Below are 21077 nucleotides of genomic sequence, written 5' to 3'. Positions count from 1 at the left end.
TTTTATCCTTTTAATAAAGATGCACTTGTCCACAAGAAAGCTATCTCTTGAGATTCTCAGGAGTAACACTGTAGAATTCAAGGAAGATCTAGTATTGTGGATATTGTTTTGTCTGTTCAGTAGCCAAGTTTACAAACTTTCTCTCTAGGGTTGAGTTGCCCAGCTGGTGTGCACAATACCTAAGGTGCCCTGTGTGTCTGGGTTACATAGGTGCCAAGACTGATTTCCCTCAACCTTCAGGGGGCTGCCTGGGACCCACACAGCTAAAGCCTCAAGCTGGTGAAGGTGGCCTCTTTTTTTCTTGCTCTGTCGCTCAGGATGGAGTGCGGTGGGGCGATCTCGGCTCACTGCAACCTCTGTCTCCCGGGTTCAAGCAATTCTCCTGCCTCAGCCTCCCCTGTAGCTGGGACTACAGGCGTGCGCCACCGTGCCCAGCTAATTTTTTATATATCTGGTAGAGATGGGGTTTCACTGTATTGGCCAGGCTGGTCTTGAACTCCTGATCTCGTGATCCACCTGCCTTGGTCTCCCAAAGTGCTGGGATTACAGGCATGAGCCATTGCGCCCGCCCCAGCTTCTTCTATTTACCCTGGTGAATGCTTAAGTATCATCCCTTACCATGGAAGGCACTGGGCACTGTGTTGTGTGGCTGGAGTCTTTCAGTCTTCCATCTTTGCTTCTCCTTGTCTGCCCTCCCACCTTCCAACCCCATAGTTTTCTGAACAAATTTTTATTTCTGTTGGGCTGGCTTCTTTCTCCAGTCAGCCTAGGATTTGCTGGCCTTGAGTTCAGTCAGTGGCTATTGTTTGGCAGCTCAGATTCCCTGTAAGGCAAAACCAGCAATCTACTGAATAAACCTAGCATTAAGCTGAGAAAAAGAATGAATAAAGCTAACACCACCCATTAATTTTCTCATTTTGACTTACCAACTGATGACAAGCAAGGACTAGATAGTCGGGCCTTCACTTTATGTACCAGTTTTTTCCCTGTCAGTGTACCATGTAGTACACTTTATATAGTTTCTTGACAGAGATGTTTAAGGCAAAATTGGTAAAGAAAGTTTGAAAGATGGATTACATATATTTATTTCTAAACAATGAAAAAACATACACGAAGAAAACACTTATCCTGATAGGCAAAATAATGTGTGTGAAGATAAGAGCTGGTGTGGTTTGTAGTAAGGGCACTGAGGTAGGCTGATAACATCTGGGCTTTCTTCCCAGCTCTGCTACCTTTATACTATGTGACCTCAGGCCCGGTATTTTACCTCCCGAGCTTTGGTTTCCTCATCTCAAAAGGACATAATAATACTTGCCATACCAACCCCAAAGGGATGTTGTGAAAACGATATCAAAGTGGTTGGAATGCTTGAAAATGCTAGGACATTTGTATGATGTGAAAGAATGATCTTGGATCTAAGATCAAAGAGTTCAGGCACTTTGAGATTAGTAAGAAATTTGGGTCAAATGCTGAAGTAGGGCTGCTACCACTACAGTGGTTTTCTTTTAAAATTTTAACTACAATACAGAATTATCATACAATTCTATATTATTTTATATATATAGAATTATTAAAATTTGGCTTTAAAGTGATCATAATTGTTCTGAAATGTAAGACATTTAAAATTTCTTTTATATAATCTAAATAAGATACAGGGACCAATATCTTTTTTCTCACCAGAGATCTGACCATATTCACAATACAAATTTTTATTTATGAGAAGTATCTGTACCACAACATTTTGGAATTACGTGTGTGTGTGTGTGTGTGTGTGTGTGTGTGTGTGTGTGTGTGTATACTCAATTATATGTATACAAATATTCCATTTTATGAATCATGCCAATGTCTTTTATATGATCTACAATTATATAAATAAATTCAATTGTCTAAGCATAATTCATGAACCTAATAATTTTCTTTAGCTGAGTCTCAGATGCTGAGACCATGCATTTAAACAGATATAATTACTATTTTTAATCAGTAATTGTAACATGAAGATCTGAATCTTTAGCTACCATAAAAGTGAGATTCTATACGCTATTTTCTTTCATTTCTTCCCGCAATTCACTGAAAAAAATTAGATATTTTTATTTTACCATGCTCACAAGCAAATTCAAAACACAGTGTATATCGTTCATCCTCACAGACAGCACAGACTAAGTAAAATGTCATCCATCTCATTAACAAGTACATTTTTCTTTTTTTAATTGCAATCTCTGTGTATACTTCTTATTAATACAACTAGAAAATCATTAATTATGATTTAATTTATTCAGTTTGATACCCAAATATTTAAGAGCATGGTGTCCCTAGTGGACAGAAAATAATAAAAGGAATACTTGGTGGTAATAAACTTAGAGCAAAGCCATTAAATAAAATTTATTTCTGTCTTACTGCTGTAAGTTATGTCTTACTGTTATAGGATTAAGATCTTTTTAATGGCATTAAAAAATAGACTTTCAGATTTCTGCAAGGTCATTCCTCTGTTATGGGGCTTACTTGGCTCCTGAGGAAGTATCAGTTGATATTGTGGGTTTGGAAAGGCTCAGTTAGCATTTCTTGAGCACTGAGTATTTAATCTATCTCTGTTTTAAACATGAGCTGAGACCCTGAGGCATCCCTCAGACTGTTAGAGACAGACTTAATGGGTGACCCACTAGGAAATTTGTTGTTTAAACAGAAAGAGACAACCATCATTTGTTACTGTGGACAGAGAGTGACTGAAAGGAGAGATTTCTAAAAATATATTTTACAAATACTCGAATAGCGCTTACCATGTACCAGCCTCTCCCATGCTCTTTACAGGCATTAATTCATTTAATTTAATCCTCACAACAATGGCTGCACCGACTAGGCTTGTTTTCTGGTACAACAGATAAAAGTCTACTCCTGGGGAGAGCTAATCAGTCTTAACAAGTACCGTGGGGGACACTTGTCGAACAAGAGAAATCAAGAGATAGGGTTAAAACTAGGAGAGATACCGATGGCAGTCATCTATGCCAGCTAGGTTCATCTGTACAGTCTTCAGATTTCTTAAAGATGAATCATCAAATTCTATAATGTTACTACTTCTCTCTGTTTATAGTAACCTTTCCTTTGAAAAAGCCAACCTTGCCTGAGAAGAATGGTCTACCACTAGGTCAGCAAAGGTATGGAACTCTCTCTTGACTAGTGGTATGGTGGTATTAGCTTTGTAAACAACCAGTCTAACTGACGCAAATAAAGATAAATGAAAAATCAGTGGGATTGCAGAGGGGAAAACCACAATTTTTGCTTCCTCAGCATTCATGACTTCTTTTGCTTGCATAGGTTTTGTTTTTCTTTATTTTACAAGTGAGTTTCCTTTTAATGTTGTTCCACTTTGCATTTCAAATTTCCCTTAAGCATCTAAAAATGTTACAAAATAGTGTCATTACCTTTCACATTAAACATCAAATTAGCCAGAGAAGTTGAGTTGTGAGTACTCCAACAAGCAAAACATTAAAAAATGAATTTCAACTTGGTGATCCCACCTCGTGAACTAATGGGATATAAGGGAACCTCTTACATCCCAGACACCATGCTTAGCATTATGCACAGTTACTCATTTAATCTCACAGCCTTGCAAGGGGGTATTATATCCACTGTTTGAGGGTGGAGAAAACAGGCTCACACAAAGTAGTAGCTTCCAGGGGTCTCACAGTTAATATTAATGAAAGGCTTGGGCTTATAAATTAGGTGTTTCAGGTTCCACATTGCAAAGCACTATCTCAGGGACGATCTAGGGCATGGGCATCCTGATAAATACGTACCAAATTTATTGGCTATCAACTACAGTTCCATCTGGAAATACTGAGCAAATAATGGCAGTAGGGCATCCCGCCACTTCCTGCATGATTAGTTGAAAAAGAAACACCTGCGCACACACATTTGAACAATGTGATACAGCTAAGGACCTGGACAAAGTCAGCTAGCAGGAAGAAACATTTGAACAAAGGGTAGACCACGGCCTAGGAGGTGGATGAAGACACCCGTCCGTTTGCCTACTGAAGCAAGATGGGGCTGAGGCGCTCAAGGGCCTATTGGCTGCCCAGAAGCTTTTTCAGCCCCGCCTGAATACAGCGAGGACTACCCAGGGTTCACCTTCAGCGTTGAAGGCAAGTCCTGTTATAAGGGACGCACACAGGTCCGCGCCACATCCTGACACTGTTTCTACAGGAAATGCGGGATGGGAGAGGGGATTCATTAATCCAGGTGGGAAATACACCTTGTTCCTCGAGGGAGGATTTTGGAAAGAAATTCCACCCGCGAAGTCCCCTTTTGGAGATGCCCTTTTCCTTTCAGGTACAGCATCCTTCATTATGTACCCCCAGGGTACAATGTATCCGGGGCTCGCAACGCGTCCCTCAGCCCCCAGCAGCGCGGCCACCGCGGGGTCCCCGGGCGGGCGGGGGCGGCGGTGACGCAGGAGGCGGCGGGGCCCCGGTGGGGCGGGCGCGGGGAGGGGGCTGCTGGGCGCGGGCCTATCAGGACGCGCGGTGTTTCGGGCGCGGGGAAGGCGGGGGCCTCCAGGTTTCCTCGGGGCCCGGCGCAGCGCCGCCTGCCGAGTTCCGAGCGAGCGCGCGAAGCGCGCGGGGGTCTCGGGACGTGCCCGCGGGTCCCGCTTTTCCTCCGCGGGTTCCCCGCCCTTTCACGTCCGCCTCTTTCTCCAACCAGACGCGGCTCCGACGGCGCTCGGCCTCCTGCTCTTCCGGCTCCCCGGCTCTGCCCGCAGCGCGCGTCGCCCGGTCGCTCTTCGCCTGGTGTCCGCGGGCCCGGCGGGGGCGCCTCACCCCGGGCGCGCGGCGGTAATGCCGCTGCCGCCCTTGCGGCCAGGCAGGCAGCTGGCGGCGGCCGGAGTCGGAGCGTGTTCGTCGCTGGCCGGGACGCCGCCCTGGCCTGTGCTCAGCTCCCGCGGCGGCCGCGGGGCGCCGGGGCCCGGCGCGGCATGAGGAGGAGGCTCGGTGCAGGCGAGCGCCCAGCTCCTCGGCCCCCAGGGCCCCCGCGGGCCCCCGCGCGTGGCGCGCGCTGGTTGCGGCCCCGGCGCCCACGCTAGCCCCGCGCAGGCACGAGACGCCGCGGCCAGGAGCAGAAGGCGGCGCAGGCCTGCCGAGCGGACGCGGGCGGCCCGGACCTTGAGCAAGGGGCTTCGCGGCGGGACCCCCCCGGGCGCGGGCAGCGGTGCCGGGCGTGCTGCAGTTAGCTGCCCCTCTCCGCAGGGGCGCCGCGGCGCGCAGCCTGCGCCTCCTCCCACCTGCAGCCCCTCCTCCCGCCGCTGCCTGGCGGAGAAAACGCGCCTCCTCGCCCTTCCCCGGCCTCCTTGGGTCCTACCGTCCCCGGGCCTCCAGCCCCTAGTCCCCTCTCCCCCCCTCCACCTCTTCCCCCTCGGCCTCTGCGCCTCCCCTCCCCCGACTCTCTGGCCTCCCATTCATTCCGTCCGCTCCCTCCCATTTCCTCCTTTCCGCTCGGGCCCTCTCTCCAGAGCCTCCCCGCGCGGACCCCGCTGCAGTCTCGGGGTTCTCAGCACATTTATGGAAGTTTAGGGCCTGGACAGTGGCCCCGAGTCCGGCCTGAGAGCTCAGCCTGGGCTGCTGGCAGGGAAGAGGAAGATGTCTGTGCTCAGGCGGATGATGCGGGTTTCCAATCGCTCCCTCCTCGCCTTCATCTTCTTTTTCTCCCTCTCTTCGTCCTGTCTGTACTTCATCTATGTGGCCCCAGGCATCGGTAAGCACCGAGACACACCCTCGCTTCCCCTGGTCACACCACAGCCAGCGCAGGCTGTTAAGGATGTTACTTCTGGGATTTGGAAACTGTTTAAATAGGGGCCCGCAGAAAAGCGTTTTGTTTTAAATGTTATTTCAGACGTGTCAAACAAACTGCTTCAGGGCATGGCTTTGGTATGTGAGTTTTGTTAATGCATGCATTTTGTTAATGCATGTTTGTTAATAACGTATAAGATTGCATTAAATAGACATAGCAAAATTAGTGTGATGGCCCGGGATGCCCTAGTCGCTTTCTTGAGTGTTCATGACAGCTTTATCCATTTAATGTTAAGTCTTTAAGCCTAAACTCAGTGCTTAATCGTAGTTTTATTCAAACACTCTCGGGTATAAGAACTGGTTGTAAAAATATGGAGGAGCCAACAGCAGGGAATGTGATTGAGTCCAACAATGTGTGTATTCTAGGGTCCTAGGTCGCTTTTTTAGAATGGGGTCAGTGGACCCCATTCTTTCTGTGCCATACTTGGGGAATTTTAAGGCGATGTGTTGTCTTGTAAAAACAATGCTCCATTATTTTAGTCTGCTTGGGTCTGATTTTCAAGGGTACGTTGCCTTTGCTACCTGTTAGGATGACTTCTGAGAAAACAGTGATTAAAATAACTATTATCTAAGGGAACTTGTAGTTTAAAATGTTAACCTGTTTATCATTTTTTGGCCTTTGGTGCAAAATACACTTTTGTAAAACTACTTGAATTAACTTCTTTATTAAATATCCGAATTCCTCGTCCCCCTTTTGTTGAAAAGGAGCCAATGCGGCGTTAATTCTAGTGAATGAAAATTATGAACTTCACATGCGTATTAAAATATGTCATATTTCCAAAACTTTTCTGAGTTTTTCCTGGCTATTATGTATTTAATGTTCAATTACTTAGTAACAGTGAGCATCTCCTCTCATTTCTCCTTACACACTGTGCTCGTTTGAGCCAGTGCTGTTTGTTCCGAGTTAGCTAAAAATGTAATGCCCCTTACAGAGTGAAAACACCTGCAGAATTTTGAGATGGAATGATCAGGGCATTGTCTTGAGTGTAGTAGATTATTGCAGTGAATTGCAGCAGGGAAGGAAGATGGAAACCTAATCCAGACTGCTTCATTTCTTAAAATTACTGTGAGACTTTAATAATTAATTTTTGGATTCAGTGAGATGTATAAACTCAGATGATGATGTTTGAGAAGAAACGCATTGTGAAACGTTGATGTATCCCAAAATAGAAGTTTTAGGGTAAAGTTTGAAGAATATTTTAACATTTTTGCAGTTTTCCTTTAGGCCAGAAAAAACAAAAAACGTCACAAAAACCTACCCCTTGAAGCCTGTAGTACAAATGACAGTGGTAGCTTAGTGGATTTGATATTATCTAGATATTCAACAAGGGCTTTCTTTATTTTTTTGCCATTTTGGAGTCTTATAAATTGACTCTTCATTCTATAGCAATTTTTACTTTCTCATGTAACTCTCTAAAAGTTTGGACATCTTTGGGGTATGTTTTTTTTTTACTAGGGATTTAACTTTGAAAGATTTTGGAGAAAAAGTTTTTTTCACACTTAACAATTTTCCCACTTAGTATTATGAGTAACATGTTAAAGTTATATTACTCAAAAAGCTAACCAAAGGAAATCAGAATTCTAGTCATGCCTTTTTTTTTAAAGTTAGTGCATCAGTATATTATTTGTAGATTCTTAATTCAATTTGTGTGAAATACTACTAAATTTTTCTTATTTGAATGCTTAATGTTTGCCTTAGAGCAGTCACTGATATAATGTAAAAACGTTGGCAGATGTCTTGTAGGCAATTAGATTGACATGGCTTAACCTACTCTGTTTTTGCAGGACTTATAAATGATAATAAGTTATTAAAACCAGTTAGAAGAGTGCAAACCAAAAACTTACAAAATGCTGTGAACTTGTCAAGCTGAATCTGTTTCCAAAACCCTGTACCATTTAGTCAAAAAAAGCCTCCTTTTTAATCTTTTGTATCTTTAAGTTGGGAAGCAGTTTTCCAAAATTCAGATTTTTGCTTGAAAGTTTGAATTTTATCATTGGCAACAAATACTCAGTTTTTCTTGAAGTGTCAGGCTCACTTTGCTCATTTTCGAGAAAATGTAGGTCAGATACACAAGTTTAACCATAGTTTTTCAGTTGTTCTTTCAAGTAAAAATGATGTTCCATGAAAAATGTGGCTTGTTGAGTCCATACTGCAGCAATCAATCAATTGCACAAGTGCTTCATATTTCTTATTTATGAGACATATCCAGAAGTAATTAGGTTCTTATAACTAGTTTTTATTCGATGTATGTAGATTTTTCTTGAAATAATAACTTCAAGAAAATAATTCATATTTTAGCTTGAATTACATCTTGGGGCAAAATGTGTTTATGACTAAAATATATGTTGTAAGTACTTTTTATGTGCCCTAAAAAGCGTTTCAAATCTCCTCTGTTAAGAAATTCCTATTAATCCTACCATATCAATGTGTTTGGTAAACTTTAATTCTCTTTCCCTACTTCTTTTCTGTCTTGAGCCCTGTGTATGTCATGGGCCTTCTTCCCAGGTAGATCTTCTGTCATTTTAGTTCCTCTTCTTTGCCATCCTGAGCAGATACATCACACAGTTGTAGGCAGCGTAATCTGTTTAGTTTCCAGTGTTTTCAGATGTTCCTCAGGATTTCTGGACTATTTGGGTCAACTACAGTGAGTTCCATAGAACTCAAAGCTCATTATTTTCAAGGAACCATTTTTCTTGAAGTGTCTGATGCATACAGGAAACACAAGGATTGTCTTTACTTAATAAACCTTAGTACTCAGGGAAACTGGATGGCAGACACCTGCCCCATCACCACACCGTAGGAAGTCCACGGACAAATTGCTCTAGCCCACCCCTAGAGGCCAGAGCCATAAATTATTTCTTATTCTGTGTCTACCTTTGTGCATGATTGCAAAGATGAGTGCAGTTTCTCTCCAAGGTTTTGACATGGCTGGATTGAGAACAGAATTGCATTTAATAGGAAACCTTTATTAATATAACTTCCAATATAACATAGTCATTTTCTTGCTGTCATATCAAAGATGAGCTGACTTACAAGTTCATTCAACAATAGGAGTGGTGCACCCAAGAGAGGCTGGACATTGTTTGAGGTATGGAAGATAGATGACTAAGGCTCATTTTTCTTCCCTCATAGTACAATGGGTTGAGCCCCATAAAACGGCTGTAGTAAATCCTTGGAAGGCATGTGGTGGGGAGTGAGGGCTGGTTAAGGATTTCCAGAGGAGAAAGTGGTTGAAATGTAAGGGATGAGATTTATCTGGACTGAGCAAAGGGATCCTAGTCAGAGGGAACAGCATGAGCAAAGCTTCTAGAAAATGGGAGTAGCTTCATCCAGCTACTGCTTAGGGCTTGGAGTGGCACATGGACCAGGTTATGAAAGGTCTCCGGGGCTCCAATGTCCAGCCGTGGTGTTCAGATGCTTGAGGTCTCTAAAATTCCTGGCAGAGAGAGACTGGTCTTTGTACATACAGCTTTATCAAAGCTGTCTGTGATTACAAAATAAATTGTTAGTGCCTGTAATCCATGGGGCTATATAGTGGGAGGAGATTACATAACTTCCCTGGGAGTGGGGATTTCACTGTCCATTTGACTCACCAGAAGCCCTGACCTTTCCTAGACACACTGATGGGCTGTTTTGCTCTCTGGGTAGAGGTGAAATCTCGTCGGGCCACTTTGGTCTGACTTCCTCTGGGCCCTTGGTGGAATTATCTGGCCGAGTGCTCTGTTATTTGGGCCTACCTGGGGTGTGCGCCCTTGCTGGGAATGGTGGAGCTGATGGCGATGGGTAGTCAAAGTGTGGGGTCTATGTGCAAGCATGTGTGTTGTGGGAGAGGTATCTTAGGTCCTTTCCTCAGAGTCCCTCTGGCATTTTGGCTGGGGTTCTTCCTGGGTTAGCACAGAAGGTAGCAAGTTACCCTGCAGCTTTCTTATCATAGCACTTTAGCCTCCTGGCCCTGGCAAGTGGGCCTGGCTGTGTTCTTTGGAGCTGTTATAGTCTGCTTTGTTTCAAAGGTCTTTCAGTTTTATTCACCCAGTGCTCTGATCTGCATGGCCCATTTCAGGAGTTCGGATTTGGGCCATGGTATTGGGCATCTCTTTTTTCTGGGCCTCCCTTACTGGCCACATGTCCCATGCTTTTTTTATCCTGTGAGTAACAGGAAATGTCAGAAGTTTTGAAAATGATGCAGTCCATTGTTTTAGAGTGACCCTTCTAGCATGAAGGGTAGGTTATAGGGGGCAACGGACAATAGAAGATTAGAACTATCGAGGTTGGTAGTTCATCAGGGCAGAGTTGAATGGATAGGAATAGTGGGTTTGAAGAAACAGGAACAGCTTTAAGATGAGGCTTGGATTCTAGCTTAGACATTCAGGTAGCTATTAATAAGGAGTATAGAAAGTCACGTCTTTGGGGGGCTATTTTGATTTTAGAGAGATTGAGTTGGGATCCCTGTGTGATATCCAGGAAGACTCAGTAGGTAGGAAGATGAAAGTAAGGGGCTTGCAGCCCAGGAGAGAGATTTGATTGTCTTCATCATGTAGGTGAATGGTATTTATTTATCCTCCAACACGCCTGAGTAATAAAACTCACTTCTTCAACTGGAAGTGACTCACTGTGTTACTTCCTCTGAAACATGGAATCACGGGTTAAATTGGAATACAGAGGAAGACCAAGTATAGTTTGAAAGTATCCGATGGGATTTGCTACCCTCCTCACTCCCTAGCTTTCTTACAAGAGTCATTAGGTCCATTCCACACTCAAGAGATGAGTTGGCCTTCTTAGAGATTGTTTCCACAGTCAGATTGCCATTCTTAAGTAGCATATGTAACTCAGCTATATCTCTTCAGTGTAAACTAATCCAAATCCCGTGGCCTTGTGGGAAATTAGGCAATATTGAAGGGAAACTTGATTCATTGAAATCTGGCAATGCTAACTGCTATTTTCCACCTTAGCCTTCCTTTTACAAATACATTTGAAGTCTGTTAAACAGTGTGGCAGAGTGAGGCAGTGATGTGTTTTTTTCTGCAGCAGTGCTTATCATTACTGCCTTTAATGTTTATTAAAGATAAAAATAGCCATGTCTGTGATTACTTTTAGAAGAGAAACTTCTAACCTAGGTTTGTAGTGTCTGTATGTAATAGGTATTCCAAACACTACTTGTAATTTGGTTGGGAATATAATGCATTTTCCTTTTGAGGCAGTGTGGTACACAGTAGTTAATTTCCTAACCCATCCTGTGGAAAGCCTGTTTCTCACAGGTTGTCCTTCAGGGCTTCTCAGGGCACTTGTCCTTCTGGGCCTCATCTCTGATGGTTCTAGCTGTGGCTTTTCCTCTTATCCTCAGAGCCCTTGCGTTTGCCCCTCTGTCCAAGGGCCCAAGGCCAGGGGAAACTTGGGCACAGAAGCATTGGTTTCTGGAGCCAGAGCTATGGGCAGAGCAGCCCCAAGAGCAAAATCCCAAAGATAGCCCACCGCCTTCTCCATATTTGGAGATCCATGTCTTCCCCTGCCACACCCCTGACCCCTTGTCAGTAGGGCTAGCCTTGTTTGTGAAATGAGAGAAGGAAGGACAGGCTCTGGAAGATGGCCACTTGCCTGAAGTGTCACACATCATTGTTGGAAGAGTTGAAATGTATACCTTAGGATTCCTGACTCATTCTACTGTGCCCGAGTTGAAGGAACTAATCATTTTTCCCCTGGAAAATGGAAGATTTTGGGGAAATACAAGCTCTGTTTTCTGCAGTTTGAAGGAATACTGTATAGATGAGCGATGAAATTTTTTGGATAGCCTAAGTTAGCAGTGAGGGTAATTACAATGAGGCAGAGTTGAGGCTTATTGAAAAGAGAGAGAGAGAAAAAAAAAAGACCAATCTTCTAACTGACCTGCAATCAGTGAAATAAGTGGCCTTATAAGTGCTCCTTTCCTTACACATTGTGAGGTGAGGGTAGATGACCGCCTTTTAAAGCTGTGATTACCCTGGAGAGGGTGCTTTGTTTGGGATACTGGACAGACCTCTTGGATTCCCTTAAACACTGTTGCTCAGTGCTGTGTTTATACTGTGTGTTTAGACTCTGCAGCACCCTGGCTTACCTTGCAAAAGGGCAGACCTGCTCCTCCACCTGTCCCCCACCCACACTGTCTTTTGTGACTCCTTTTCCCTTTCAAGTCTGCCTTTCATGTTTGTCTTAAGTAGAAATGTGGAGGTGGGAGGGGAGGCTGAGGTGAGACGTGTGTGAGGAGTGATTTTTCTAGAGCTTGGGTTTCCTAGGTCGCCTTTGGGAGCTCCTCAGGCCTGTATGTTTGCAACATTCTTTTTCTAGTCCGTTTTCTTGGCCGCCTTGGACCAAGCTGGCTTTTGTCACCACTGCCTGAGCCTGCAGTTTGCCAGCTTAAGCTGGCTGTCCCCACCTCTTTCCCTTCCTCTTTTCTCCTTTCCCCTTGTCCCTCTGAATCTGTTTCGTGTTTTCTTTTTAATTCCTGAGACACGGTGATTTAATATTTAAAAGATGTTTTCATTCAAATTCTGCCTTTTGTCAGGGTAATAACAAAGAGAATAATATACAAGTAATACAGTGATTCAGGTTGAAGATCAATTCAAGTGAAGACTTGAGAGTAGGTTTTCTGAGGATACCCATAATGCCTTTAACATGCCTTTGGAAAATTAAGCATTTACTCCAGTTACAATGAGATATTTTTACCTCATATCTTGGGCCCACTGGAAACCTTCAGGTAGCACTCAATTCTGTTTTTCTTCAGCATTTACATCCGGTATTAGGCCGGTTTGATTTGCTATGTTTCATGGTCAGACTGCCTGTGGACATAATTGTTTTTGGTTTTAGCAGAATTTAGCTGAGTTTGGTTTAAGATATAGCAATACCCCGTTCTCAGTTGAAATAGGAGAGTTAGCTTAAAGGATGTTTATGTCAGTAATTATATTTTTGGCTGTGAAGCACAGGAAAATGTTTAGGAAAATACACTTAGTAATTTCAAATCTTAATTTTTTATTTTTTTTTCCTCCAGAAGTGTAGTATGGCTTTTTGCTTGCATCTTTGTTTTTATGTTTAATTACTTGTATTAGTGAAAGTCTTTGGCTTCACCAAATTGTTGTGTTATATGTTCATTAAGGATGAAACACAGATACTCCTATGTCCAAATGAATTGTGGTATATTCAAAAGCTATGTAAAAGAAGATATATTTAGTATAAGTTAAACTGATTTGGAAGGAAGGGTCTACTGTTCTACTTGTTACAAATGTTATGTGTGGAGAATTACTACAAGAAATAGTTTTCAAATATGAATGTGCTTAAGGTTTATTTAAGGTGATATGCTTTAATAAGCTTATTTCCCCGGTCTTATGGGAGATTCTGATTCTGATTCATTTTTAACACATCCCCAGATGTTTCTGCACACTGGGAACGATGTTTCTGAAAAATGCCCCAAATGGTGGGGAAAAAATAGTGCTACATACTTTTCTAAGTTGATTATCTTACATCATTTGATATTTCATAGAACTAATCTTACTTATTGAAAACCTGATTAACTTGTTTATAACATCATGTTTTACTGGCAATAGAGATGGCTATCATGGTGAAGAATCTTTTCCTTCAGAGGAGAAATGGACGGATACATTATTCATACCAGCCAGGATCATGAGTTCCTTTATGAGTCTGCAGTGACTAGGTGATTGGGTCCTAGGTCATCCCAAATTTGTTATTTAGTGTTTTTAATTATTAGAGACATCGTAATTCACTTAAGATCAATAAAACTTATTAAACTGGATAGCATTATACGTTACTCAGTGGAAGTAATTTCAAAACATTTCCTAGCATTTGGCTAGAAAAGTCTTTTTTATAATATCTTTACAGTGATATATTTAAGTAGCTATATGAAGTTTGTTACTATGACATGATGTCTTGATTGAATACTATGGCCTGTTTTTATATATTCGAGGCAAGTGTTAATATGATTTTACTGAAATCTTGTTACGTATATTGCCTTCCTGATAATTAAGTTAATTGCTCAGAAATTATGACTTCTAATTATAGTGCAATTTTCAGTTTGACTCATAGAGAAATTGGACATTATTTTCGTTTGAATCAAGAGACCAAAGGTAGAGAATTAAAAGGTGCCTTGTTTACTGATTTGAAAATATGCTTTGGAAGTCTTTGAAATTCATTTCCTACCTAGTTCCCTTCTCTGATTCTCGTTTTAGGCTCATTTTCTTTTCATGAATACTAAGTTGGAATTCTGAAAGGTATTTTAATTGTGAAAACACAAGTAAATTGGAGATGATTATAAAACATATTCAAATAGTTCACATTTTACTTCATTTAGATAGACTTCTTATACACTCTACACTTACATACTCTGACATCACTAATTTTCAACAATTTTATAATGTTTCCTGGGCCTGCTTATTTATGGCTTGGTCTTTTAGTCTGTAATGTCATTAAGTGAGTTTCCTGATTAGATTTTTAAGATCTGTTTAATTTCCTGCATTCTTCCTTCCTTGATTTCCTCATTTCCTCTTGATTCCACTTTCCCCAGTGTGGTTCATAATTCTCTTAGAGTTCCTGTCATGCTTTAAAAAAGCTATATAGTTATTTTAAGTGAATTACACAGTGCATTAGCAGATGACAAGGCTGATGGTTATCTTTTGTTAGATAGTGTTTTCATATCACTAGGTTCAGAGTCTACTTTTTGAATTATCAACTAGGGCTAAAGTAGGCTGAACTAATGATCTGGTTGTTGCAAAAGTCCTTCTGATGTTTTAGACAGTTTGTGCCTTTGCAGTATCTTGGTTCTTTACAGAGGAAGCCAGATGGTCCTTTAACTTTTGGCATTGCTTGGTAAACGGCAGGCACTCAATAAACATGTGGATAAACATGTTTCCACCCTGAACATAGTAAGATCACAGGGAAAGTCAGTTTTTATTTAAAAATGTTTAACCTTGATCAGTATTCAAACACAAAGATTCTCCAGAAATAACTTAAAATTGTTAAACTGCAGAGTGGAAATTGTAAAGACACCTGTTACAAAGAATTTCTTGTCAGTTTTTAGTATTTGCATCTGCAAAGCTTGAGTTGTTAGCTAAGATCTGAAATAGATCTCCTGTATGTGATCATTGTATTTGTTGTTTGATAAAGTGGGGCTCTGAACACAGAATTCTTGCAGACTCTGTCAGCTCATAACTTGAAAAGTAGAGGTAAGGATATTATATGTTAGTAATAATTTGCACTGCAGATTTCCTTGAGTTCATACCTGGTTTTGAATTATTGTCACCATGGTCAGACAAATAGTACTTTGACATAAAATAATTTTTTTTTTTTAAACAGCCTGGCACATCCTTGACGTTTGTTATTTTTTGTTTTTAATCCAAGTAATACCTTCCTTAGTCCTAGGTGTAGTATGAATAATATTTCATATATAGTCTGGCCTAACTTTGGGGTTTACACCATTGTTATTGAAGTTAACGTATTTTCCTTTACCCACATGGATGAGTAATTCTTGGGGATTTATTGAACAAGAGGCTAGATGTGGAAAGAAGAAAAATTTTCAGCATCAGAAACAGATATTTAGAAGATTATCATAAATTCTTAGAAATTCTTAGAAAGAGATACCTGATTCACATATCTGTAGTTATTATTCAGTGGTGCATTAAGATTTTCACTTTGGTCCATATTGTTTCCAGTGTTCTGTAGATAATATGGGAAATCATTTTCTTTTCTGTAATTTTTAAGGATCTCTTCTGGCTTTCTCCTCCTCTTTGTATTAAAGGAAATCTGGTTTATCTCTCATATGTTCACTTCCCTCATAACTTTTTACGATGAAGATTTCTTTTTCCTTGTTTCTCCCTCACCTCTGTGGCCTTGAACCAGCGTTTCTTCCAAATCCCTTCCCCTCAGAGTCACTCCGGCTTGTGCTTGAATCCTGAGTTTTTAATTCTACTTATGTTAACTTTCTTTCGAGTTTGTTTTCTCATCTTCTAATGGAGAAAGTTGTACCTGTCATGGAGTGGTGTGTTATTTTCCTAAGGCCGCCATAACACATTACCACATGTTGGCTTAAAACGTCAAGTTTATTTTCTCAGAATTATGGAGGCCAGAAGTCTGAAATTAAGGTGTTGGGAGGACAGTCCCTCTGGAGGCTCTGGGGAAAATCCTCCTGTGACTTCCAGCTTTAGGTGCCTGGTGGCCACATCACTGCCTCTGTCTTCACATTGCCTTCGTGTGTGTGTATGTCTGTGTGTGTGTGTCTGTGAGAGTGTGTGAAATCTCTACCTTTCTCTTAGAAGAGTACTTGCCATTAGATTTAGGGTCCACCTGGGTAATCCAGGATGATCTCCTCATCTCAGAATCCTTAGCTTAATTGCATCTGGAAAGACCCCTTTCCGAGTGTAACATTCACAGGTTCTGGGAATTAGGGTGTGGGCATATCTTTTTGGGGATTTCCAGTCAACCAACTCCAGGTGGTTGTAAGAATTAAAGGAAATATAATTGTGTATGTGTACTTAACGTATATTTATATGTGGACTTCAGCTCAGTGCCTGACCAAACTCAGCACTTAGTAAATGTTAGTTCATCTTCTGCTCTTCAGAAACCTATGCCCGCCAAGATTCTATCTCCCTGGAAGATTTCGGCAGTCAGTGCTCAATTCTGAATGTTGCCTTCCACTTTGTCCCCCGCGTCCGTCCTCGTTGCTGACCACCAGGATGTCTAGCTCTTGTCTTCTGCCCTCACTCCGCCTGGCCATGCCCTGGGTGTCAGCATAGCTGTGGCCTGCTCTCCCTTGCACCTCTCCAGACCAAAGCCTTCTTAACCTTCTGCTTCTGGAACTTTCTCATCTCTGTTAACAGTTATATCTCATCCTCACAATGACTTCTCATCCTCTCACTCTCCTTTGTTTTTTTTTTAAACTCTCCATCCACTTGACCCTTCCTAACTTCCGTTACTACCCATCTCCGCTCAGGGCAGATTGTCATTCCCTGGGTGTGCGCTGCCCCTGTGCACCTCAGCTTCTGCTTAAACTTTCTCACCAACAGAATGGTTTTCTCTCCTTCCTCTTGCTTCTTTTAGTGCCTGAAATTATTCACCCTTTCTTCTAGTTTTTTCCACTCAGGCTGCTGACATGCTCAGGGCCCTGCTCTGCCAGAAAACCTTCCTTGGACCTTGCTAATCACTTATTTTCCTTTTCTGAAACTCGCTGCTCTCACTTTGTCAGTATCCACTGAAATCTTTACTATTTTCCTTTGGTTTCCACTCCTTCCTGAAGCTGCTGTCTTGAAGGCTTGCAGTGATCTGCTGTAGGCTTTTTAAAGAGGCTAAATGGTATGATGGTCAAGGGCTGGCTTGCTGGAGCCAAACTGCTGGGATTTGAATTCCGGCTTCACCACTTACTAACAACTGTGTAACCTGTGGCAAGTTATTCGACTCCATGCTTCAATTTCTTTATCTGAAAAATGAGAATAATAATAGTACCTGCCTTATAGAATTGCTTGTGAGGATTAAATAGGTTAGTATATGTAAAGTATGCTTGACAAAGAGAGTATGCTGAATTTTTTTAAGCTGTTGTTTTTCAGTCTTTCTCCTTAGCATCTGCAGCATTTGATGTGGTTTACTTCTCCCTCTTCTTTAGTCCATTAGCTTTTCACTGTGTTCAAGCTGAGATTAATTCACTTTGGGATCTTTTATCTTTGTGCTGCCTATTTGTGGTCTGTCTTCATACATCAGATCTTCACCTTCTTATCTCCTTTTTGGATAATTTTTCCTCTGGGAATTTATCACGATAGTTCCAGGTTTTACATTTATTGAATGTCTCCTCAAATGGTATTGCTAGCCCTCTTTTAGCTTCAGTCCTACATTTATAACTGCATCTCAGATTGCCTGACCAACATCATCATCTCCCTCTCAAAATCATTTATTCACTAGACTTTTGTTAAGAGACCTGGGAACTGTGGCAGCATGTCATAGCAACTAGGAACAGAGATATCAGGATCACAGGGATGCTGCGTTGGTGTCCTGCAAAGCCCAGGAAACAGTTCTAGATCCCTGCAGGCAGGCATGTTCTTCTTATCTTGAATCCTTACAGCACTGTTAGTGAGCAAAGCTGGATGTGGAAAGGGGCTGGGAGGCACAGTTTTATAGCAGATGTGTCCCTTAATTTTCTTAACTGAAGAATTAGACAAGTTTGCCTCGTAAACTCAGGATAGAATGCCTGGCCTAAAAGCTTTCATAAACTGTTGAAGATAGGTTTTATTCTTTTTATTTTTTAAATTTTTTTCCGATGTTGTTACCCCCTGGGAAGCAGAACTGGTAAAGAAGTTAGATTTGTGTCTCACAACGCAGAGTCAAATAGAAAATGAATGAAATTAGAGAACACACAGCATGGTTTTAATTAAGCAGTGGTAGGTTTCCCTATTAGTTTTATGAAATGGGGGTTCTTATAAATTGGAATAGAAATTTTAGACAAGGATTTTCTCTACCTAAAGACTTGCCAATAAGAAATTACATTTTGTTTTTTGCAATCTATCCATCGGACAAAGGGCTAATATCCAGAATCTACAAAGAACTTGAATTTACAAGAAAAAAACAACCCCATCAAAAAATAGGCAAAGGATATGAACAGACACTTCTCAAAAGAAGATATTTATGCAGCCAACAGACATATGAAAAAATGCTCATCATCACTGGTCATTAGAGAAATGCAAATCAAAACCACAATGAGATAACATCTCATGCCAGTTACAATGGTGATCATTAAAAAGTCAGGAAACAACAGATGCTGGAGCGGTTGTGGAAAAATAGGAACACTTTTACACTGTTGGTGGGAGGGTAAATTAGTTCAACCATTGTGGAAGACAGTGTGGCAATTCCTCAAGGATCTAGAACTGGAAATACCATGTGACCCAGCAATCCCATTACTGGGCATATACCCAGAGGATTATAAATCATTCTACGATAAAGACATGCACACGTATGTTTATTGTGACACTGTTCACAATAGCAAAGACTTGGAACCAACCCAAATGTCTATCAGTGATAGACTGGATTAAGAAAATGTGGCACATATACACCATGGAACTATGCAGCCATAAAAAAGGATGAGTTCATGTCCTTTGCAGGGACATGGATGAAGCTGGAAACCATCATTCTCAGCAAACTATCACAAGATCAGAAAACCAAACACTGCATGTTCTGATAAGTGGGAGTTGAACAATGAGAACACATGGACACAGGGTGGGGAATATCACACACTGGGGCCTCTCAGGGGTTGGGGGACTAGGGGAGGGATAACATTAGGAGAAATACCTAATGTAGGTGACGGGTTGATGGGTGCAGCAAACCACCATGGCATGTGTAAACCGATGTAACCTGCACATTCTGCACATGTACCCCAGAACTTAAAGTATAATAATAAAAAAAAGACATTACGTTTTATACTACTACTAATAAGCAAGTTTTGGGTTTGGGTTAACATAGTTTTATGTTTGGAAAGCAGACAATTGGAACCATTCTCATGCTGGTTTAGTGTGTCTTGCAACCCTGTGACATAGCACTTTCTTCCGGTTAACAGCCACTCTCTTTTTAAACACAGCTTCATTCCCTAATGGGTTTTGGTCTTTAGGGATTAAACCCATGAGGACCATTAACCTGAGGAATGTAACTCAATTAGCTGTAAATGATTTGGAATAAAGGAATAGATTTTCCATTTGGAGAAATTGGTGTGTAGCTTTTCTTAATTTTGGTCTTCATTCTTCTAATGAATAGTAAATGCACTCTTTTGGTAAATAATTCACCTTTGTTAGAGGTACCACAAAAAATCATTTTAAAGGCCAGGTGCGGTGGCTCACTCCTGTGATCCCACCACTTTGAGAGGCTGAGGCGGGTGGATTGCCTGAGCTCAGGAGTTCGAGACCAGCCTGGGCAACATGAAGAAACCCTGTCTCTACAAAAAATACAAAAATTATCTGGGTGTGGTGGTAGGCCCCTGTAATCCCAGCTACTTGTGAGACTGAGGTGGGAGGATTGCTTGAGCCTGGGAGATGGAGGTTGTGGAGAGCCAAGGTGGAGCTACCGCACTCCAACCTGGATGACAGAGTGAGACCCTGTCTCAAAAAGAAAAAAAAAAGATCATCATTTTTAACAGTTTTGTTACCTACAAGTTGTATAATTTAAAAAGTTGTTTCCAGGAAACATAATAATGCATATAATGCTCCTACTTAGCATCTCATTTCTTCGGCCAGGGTCAGTTCTGGAAGTACAAGTTTTTTTGCTTTAGGCTGAGTTCTAGTACTTTGTGGCAGATTTTCTTTTCACAGTTTGGTGTAGCACAAATATAAGATGTTTATATTACTGACAACAAATTTCATATGTAACTTAAGGATTAAATAATCCAAGGTGCTGCAAACCAGGTGTCATTAGTAATCTATGTGATGCTGCCCTGCCCACATCATTTCAGTTGAACTTTGGGTCTTCACTTAGGCAGAGTAGTTAATGTTAGCTTGTCTTTTATTGAACATTTTCCTGCATTTTTGGTTGGCTGTTCTTTTAGTTTTCTTTTTTCTTTTCGTCTCTTTTCTTCCATTTTTTTGTAGTTATCAAAGATGAATTTGTTGCTGTAGGTACTTTCATTATTAAAAAATTAATATGGATTAAGAAATTAGAAAAAAGTCTATACAAGAATAAGATCAGGAACTAATACATTTAAAAATAGAGGAAAAAAGAATTGAGATATTCAAGACAGATTATTTAAGTATAAGCAATGGAATACACAAATATGGCAAGTCTTATAAAAATAAAAGGGAGTGCTTGCTCTGGCAGCAAATATACAAAAATGGGAACAATACGGAGATTAACATGGCCGCTGCACAAGGATGACATGTTTATTTTCAAATTTTAAATACATAAGGGGAGAAAACACAATTAAAAATCAAAACTAGAGGAGATTCAAAAATTATGTAAGTTATGCACAGCTTTACCTAATTTGAATATCTCAATGAAACTTTGAATCTCTGGCACAAAATACTCCAAATTGAATCAAGAATAAATAGAAACTGAAATATACCTAATACAATTTCTGGCAGAGGGCAGGCATTCAACAAATCAAAAAACGTAATACATGGACAGAGAGGAATTGGAACAGGTGTCTGATTACAACTTTTTTTTTTTTTTTTTTTTTTTTTTGACACAGGGTCTCGCTCTGTCACCCAGGCTAGAGTGCAGTGGTGCAGTCCTGGCTTGGC

The 21077-nt window shown here is 41.3% G+C and overlaps 1 protein-coding gene and 1 pseudogene across 4 annotated transcripts in view; both read left to right on the top strand.

Annotated features, from left to right (window-relative positions):
- Nucleotides 1-5257: 5257 nt before the first annotated feature.
- B4GALT6 (beta-1,4-galactosyltransferase 6) overlaps nt 5258-21077 on the top strand; it is a 69693-nt gene continuing 53873 nt past the window's right edge. Inside the window, exon 1 of one of the 4 annotated variants that reach the window (XM_009252314.4) lies at nt 5258-5742. In XM_009252314.4, the coding sequence (XP_009250589.1) occupies nt 5628-5742 (115 nt within the window). In that variant the 5' untranslated portion in view covers nt 5258-5627. The remainder of the gene's footprint in view (nt 5743-21077) is intronic. The other 3 variants (XM_024235897.3, XM_002828143.5, XM_024235898.3) reach the window with 3 other exon arrangements.
- LOC112129977 (U6 spliceosomal RNA) lies at nt 20644-20742 on the top strand (annotated as a pseudogene).

This window comes from Pongo abelii, chromosome 17 (genome assembly GCF_028885655.2).
Source record: "Pongo abelii isolate AG06213 chromosome 17, NHGRI_mPonAbe1-v2.0_pri, whole genome shotgun sequence".
Lineage (NCBI taxonomy): Eukaryota > Metazoa > Chordata > Mammalia > Primates > Hominidae > Pongo > Pongo abelii.
Note: the sequence above shows the minus strand (reverse complement) of the source record. Positions and strands in the feature narration are given on the sequence as shown.